Source organism: Garra rufa, chromosome 24, assembly GCF_049309525.1.
Source record: "Garra rufa chromosome 24, GarRuf1.0, whole genome shotgun sequence".
Taxonomy (NCBI): Eukaryota; Metazoa; Chordata; class Actinopteri; order Cypriniformes; family Cyprinidae; genus Garra; species Garra rufa.
Window position 1 is genome coordinate 8,018,745 of NC_133384.1, and position 6,205 is coordinate 8,024,949.

The following is a 6,205-nucleotide window of genomic DNA, read 5'->3' on the forward strand; positions in this document are numbered from 1 at the left end:
TGTTTTACCCCTCATAGTATGTGTAATTTATTTTCTTGATTTTATTTTGTATTCCTTAAACAGGTCAGAAGCCATATCCTTGCCCCCAGTGTGATGCCTTCTTCTCAACCAAGTCCAACTGTGAGCGACATCTTTTACGCAAGCATGGCGTTTCCAACAGAGTGCTGAGACGCAATGGTGCAATACCCAAGCCTAAGGAAGCAGATGAAGGCTCACCAGAGAGTGCAGGTATTAAAAATAATATATGATAGAAACTTTAAATTGCTTATGTACTTCAGACAAAGTTAAAACTGTGCTTTTATTACCTGAAGTATAATGGCTCAATGTATATTTCAGAAAGCACATCTGAGAATGAGCTTCTTGTGAGTGAGGCGATGGATCTCACAAGATCAGACCCTGAGAAACCTGTAGCATCTGATGCTGAGAAACCTTCACCAGCTAAACCGACAGAAGCAGCCGTGGTAGAGCCTCTCCCTTACAAAGAAGAGACGGACCCAACAGCCTTCGAGTCTTTGAAGCACAATGACACAGAAAAAGAGGATAGCGATTCCCACAGCAATAAGAGTCTTGACTTGACCTTTGTTCCCAAGCCAAAGGATTTCAAGATCACAGAGAAAGACCAGCCACAGTCCTCCCCTGCAACAGACGGTGACTCGTCTGATAAACCAGCACCTCAGGAGGAGTCTAAATTCACCTGCAAGAGTTGCAAGAAGAGCTTCCGCTACGCTGCAACCTTGACCAGACATGAGAAAGTTCATCAGCTGGATGTAGCATCTGACTCAACGAATGGACCTGAACAAAGCGTCACAAAATCAGATGATCCAATTGTGCCTTGTGAAAACAAGAAAGAGCTTACAGAGGAAGAGGTGGACAGCATTAGGAAGGGCACAGTAGAGAATGAGGGAACGGGCAGCGTGGCGGAAAGTGGGTCTGAGGAGGATAAGGAGGAGAGAAGTGACGATGAGGGAACTGCAACTGAACCAAAGAGTGCCGAGGGAGAAACTGAAGAACCCGGCAGCAAGCCGGACAAGAGGAAAAAGGTGTGCAGTATATGCAACAAACGTTTCTGGAGCCTTCAGGACCTCACCAGACACATGCGCTCTCACACAGGTAATGATGATACTAAATTGTTATAGATTGGTAAATCATTCTTTCCATTGTTTCTTATTAAAATGTTTTGTTTCTAACAGGTGAGAGGCCTTACAAGTGCCAGACATGCGAGCGCACTTTCACCCTCAAGCACAGTTTGGTCCGACATCAGCGAATCCACCAGAAACTACGTGGAGCGGATAGCGATGGTTCAACTTGTGGAGTCACAGCCGGTCCAGACGAAGACGGCTTCAGTGGCCGTTCGGCTAGCGAAAGCGAGTGCACACCCACCAGCACCAATCCACCCTCGGAGAACGAAAGTGAATTAACAGACACTGTGAAGGGGGAACCAACCTCACAGGAGAAAGAGGTGGTACCAGCTGTGGAATCTGAAGAGTTTAAACCCAAAGAACCTCCAGTAGAGAAACAAGCATCGGATTCACCCGACGTAGAGCCGTCGGAGGGATTCATCCAAGGCGTACTGGAGATCCACACCAAGCCCACTACTGAGCACATTTTGCCCACTTCCGAGCCGCCACTGCTTGGCGTGGAGTGAAGAGCGACTCTTTTCTAGTTTTACTTGTCTTGTGCTGCGACAAGAAGCAGTGCCATATAACAAAAGTACATTGCAATGAGAAAAAAAGAAGCAATGACTCTTTCCAAGTGCCTTTCTACTTTTTTGCTATATCTTTATCAGCATTTATCATGATCTAAAGTTGATTTTTATAGTATTTTACAATGATTTTTTGTGTGTAATCCTGAGAGAACTACTTTAAGCAATATATGAACAAATTTGCATATCGTATTGTACAGTTCGGCGACAGTGAAATCTGTCTTGTAAAAAAAAGCAAGTTTATACCCTCATCCAGCGACGGCTGAAATGAACAAGAGGACATGTTTCTACTGAGAGGCTTGATAACTGGAATACGCAAAGGGCTTCTTCATTGCTGTTTGTCCTCTTTAGTTTCCCCTTTGATCACATAGCTCTGTTGTTCTGGGTGCTGCATTTTGGGGAAACATCCGAGGGTCATCCTCGAAAAAACATTCAGCAGCTGTTAAGCGTAAAGTATATGGGCAATGTTTGCCCAAAACAGGTGGTGAATGTCCAGCTGTGCTGATTGTGTCAATGTCCTTATAGCATTACCGTTCCATTTTTTGGCACAAAAGGATGGTTTTTAATGAGGGAAGGCCATGTTTTTAAGTTGAGGGCTTAAGCCCTGTCTCAGCAAACACAATAAGGAATTACAGGAAGCCCATGAGTTATGAATCTGATGTACTTGATGAAAACGCAATGAAATGTATACCGTCTTCCAAAAACATCACTTTTTTTAAGCCTTACTCTTTCGTCTGAGCTTCAGGCAGGTTCTCGCTTTCTGCCGGGCTCACAAACTAGAATTCATGGTGTACTTGAACCCTGTCGCCCTGCTGCCTCCTGTCAGGACGTCGTCCTGCAGCGCTCCTCAACTAGGAGGACCACCATGTCAATCACAAGTTCTTTTGTAGTGTTGGATCTCTTTGACCTCTCAGTTTTATGTACTCGTGTTGTAAACAAACCTCAGACACAAACAAAGCAAACCTCAACGGGCATGGAGACTGTTTGAAATTGTATGGACTGGCGAGCATCTTCGAATATAGGTCTGCTGATTTCCTGGAGCAGCCGTCTACGCAAACGGATGCCTGCGACCACAGGATGCGAAAAGAAAGAACCAATAGTGGGGATGGGGAGAGAGTTTGCCCCTGATTGGAGATCAGGTTGTGTGCGCCCCCTAGTGGTGAAGATCTTGTAGTATTGGATGAACTTGAATGCAATTGCAATCGCTTTCTTTATCTGTGTATTCCGGGACTTCTGCTTCTCCCGATGCCTTTTCCTGGGTTCATGTGAGTGTGTTTTGTGTTGGTTGTGTGCCGAAGTGATTGGTTTTCTGGTAAGAATGCTCACAGACTGTTTTTAATGTATTTATTATGACCCAGTGCGGGTGAAGAAGTAAATGTGGAGAAGCCATGTATTAACACAATTATGCTGCATAAAAAATGATTCAAATTCAATACTTAGCATACCAGCTTTGATCTGGGTCCTCGATGATGATAATAATCACTTTTGATCTGAAAGCTTTATGTAGATCTTTGTATGCATTTTTTTTTTATTTTAGAATGTGTGGTCTGTTATCTTTATTATATTATTATGATGATGATTATTTCAGTTTGTCAGAGAGATACAAGTTGTTTTCGTTGGTATATTCTTTTGCGTATAAAACTGTGAAATTTACTGTTATTCTGCTATGGGTGAATCTGTAGGGTAGTTTTGCATGATAACCTTTTATGTTGTTCAGTTATAATTAGTTTTTTCTGTTTTCGCCCCACCTGCCGCCCCGCTCTGTCTCACTCTCAGGGTTCATACAAAAGGCTTTCTCGTCGTCATCTTTCTTGCAACAAAAAATGATTTCTATATTTGTTGAATCGTCAATCACTACTTTTTTAGCACTTGACTGTGAATTCAAATGAACAGGGTGGAGTTATCAAATCCACATTCCACTCATGGGTTTTCTACAAGATATGTTCACCCTTTTCTCTTTTTTTTTTAAATCCTCCCTGTCTTCTTTGGAAAATTGCAGAGGAATGGAGACGTGTCACTGTTTGACGTGCTGACCGTTGGAAAAGGGAGCTTTGTGTCGCTGCTACATCCCCAAAAATAATTCTACTGGACTTGAATGGAACCAGAATCACCAGAACATTTTTGGTACACTACTCTTGTTCTTCGAATGAGTGCTTCAGAATCAGAAATGTAAGCTGTTCTGTATCAAAACTATTCAAGCAATAAAGATGTATTAAAGGAAAGGTGTTGCAGGATTTTTGTTCCTAAAGGCAATCTGCCATTTTCATGCACAAGTTTGCTTTCTGCAGTCTGCAATTATAATGGGCTTGGTAATGTTTTTGACAAGCGGTGAAGGTCTATAAAGTTTTATCAACTGTTGTTGACACTAGGTGTGTCTGAAGTCACATAGTCTTTGTAGGTACTACATTTTACGAGGAACGAACTTCCATTGAATATGCAATTCAGAATCCCTGCAAACTAGTAGGTCATTTGAGTGTTTTATGAAAATTCTGACATTTCATTTTTACTGTTCATTTTAGAACCGCATAGTATGCATTTTTACCATGTTTCTATAGCAGAAATGGTTTGAGTAATATGCAAGTATGTGTTTTTTGTAGTGGGACTGTTCCAAGAAATTTTGTAATGTTGCATTCACACCAACAGGTGTCAGCAAGGGGTTAAGGATTGGTTGGTTGGTTTCGGTGTTTAGCACCTGCTGGAAGATGCTGTAACAACAGCAAAAAAAAAACAAAAAAAAAACAGGCAGACAGTATGTGACCCTGGATTACAAAACCAGTCTTCAGTAGCTTGGGTATATTTGTAGCAATAGCCAAAAATACATTGTTACATGGGTTAAAATTATACTTTTTTATTTTATGCAGAAAATCATTAGGAGATTAAGTAAACATCCTGTTCTGTTAAGATATTTTGTCAATTTCCTACCGTAAATATATCAAAACTTAGTTTTGAATTAGTAATATGCATTGCTAATAACTTCATTTGGACAACTTTAAAGGAAATTTTCTCAACATTTAAATTTTTTACACCCTCATGTAAATAGTTGTATCTCGGCCAAAATGTTGTCCTATCCTAACAAACCATACATCAATGGAAAGCTTATTTATCAGCTTTTAGATGATGTATAAATATATATTTTTTTTATTGACCCTTATGACTGGTTTTGTGGTCCAGGGTCACATAAGTAAAATGTTATAAAAAAAATTGCTTTTTCAGCTGAACATTCGAACTTTTTCATTTAATTTACATCTACTATGAGATGTCATGTATACAAGAAAAGCAATTAAAAAACTTTGGAGGTTGAAGTAACGCTATAATATTAGTGAAATGAGATTACTCAACCCTGTTACCATCATTACTTAACTGTTACCATACTGTATTATTTGAAAACTACTTTTTTTAGAAAGTGAACTCTCCAAAGACAAAAATTCCTCATTAAAAACTCAACCCTGTTACCATCATTACTTACCTGTTACCATACTGTATTATTTGAAAACTTTTTTTTTAGAAAGTGAAATCTCCAAAGACAAATATTCTTCATTATTATTAAAATGTTAACCATTACCATCATTATTCACCCGTTACCATACTGTAGTAATTGAAAACTACTCTCCTTTCAGAAAGTGAACACTCCAAAGACAACAGTTCCTCATCATTAAAAACTCAACCCTGTTACCATCATTACTTACCTGTTACCATACTGTATTATTTGAAAACTTTTTTTTTAGAAAGTGAAATCTCCAAAGACAAATATTCTTCATTATTATTAAAATGTTAACCATTACCATCATTATTCACCCCTGTTACCATACTGTAATATTTGAAAACTACTTTTTTAGAAAGTGAACTCTCCAAAGACAACAGTTCCTCATCATTAAAAACTCAACCCTGTTACCATCATTACTCACCCCTGTTACTATACTATAATATTTGAAAACTACTTTTTTTAGAAAGTGAACTCTCTAAAGACATAAATTCCTCATTATTAAAAACTCAACCCTGTTACCATCATTACTCACCCATTCCCATACTGTAGTATTTGAAAACGACTCTCCTTTCAGAAAGTGAACTCTCCAAAGACAAATAATCTTCATTATTATTAAAAAGTCAACCGTTACCATACTGTAGTATTTGAAAACTACTTTTTTGGAAAGTGAACTCTCCAAAGACAACAGTTCCTCATCATTATTAAAAACTCAACCCTGTTACCATCATTACTCACCCGTTACTATACTGTAATATTTGAAAACTACTTTTTTAGAAAGTGAACTCTCCAAAGACAACAGTTCCTCATCATTAAAAACTCAACCCTGTTACCATCATTACTCACCCCTGTTACTATACTATAATATTTGAAAACTACTTTTTTAGAAAGTGAACTCTCCAAAGACAACAGTTCCTCGTCATCATTAAAAACTCAACCCTGTTACCATCATTACTCACCCCTGTTACTATACTATAATATTTGAAAACTACTTTTTTTAGAAAGTGAACTCTCTAAAGACA

The 6,205-nt window shown here is 38.8% G+C and overlaps 1 protein-coding gene across 1 annotated transcript in view; it reads left to right on the forward strand.

The window, feature by feature from the left end:
- The window catches only part of rreb1a (ras responsive element binding protein 1a), a 35,615-nt gene extending 31,691 nt beyond the window's left edge, over positions 1-3,924 (forward strand). The window contains exons 10-12 of the mRNA XM_073830886.1: positions 64-228; positions 337-1,110; positions 1,191-3,924. Of these exons, the coding sequence (XP_073686987.1) occupies positions 64-228; positions 337-1,110; positions 1,191-1,645 (1,394 nt within the window). The 3' untranslated portion in view covers positions 1,646-3,924. The remainder of the gene's footprint in view (positions 1-63; positions 229-336; positions 1,111-1,190) is intronic.
- Positions 3,925-6,205: the final 2,281 nt, after the last annotated feature.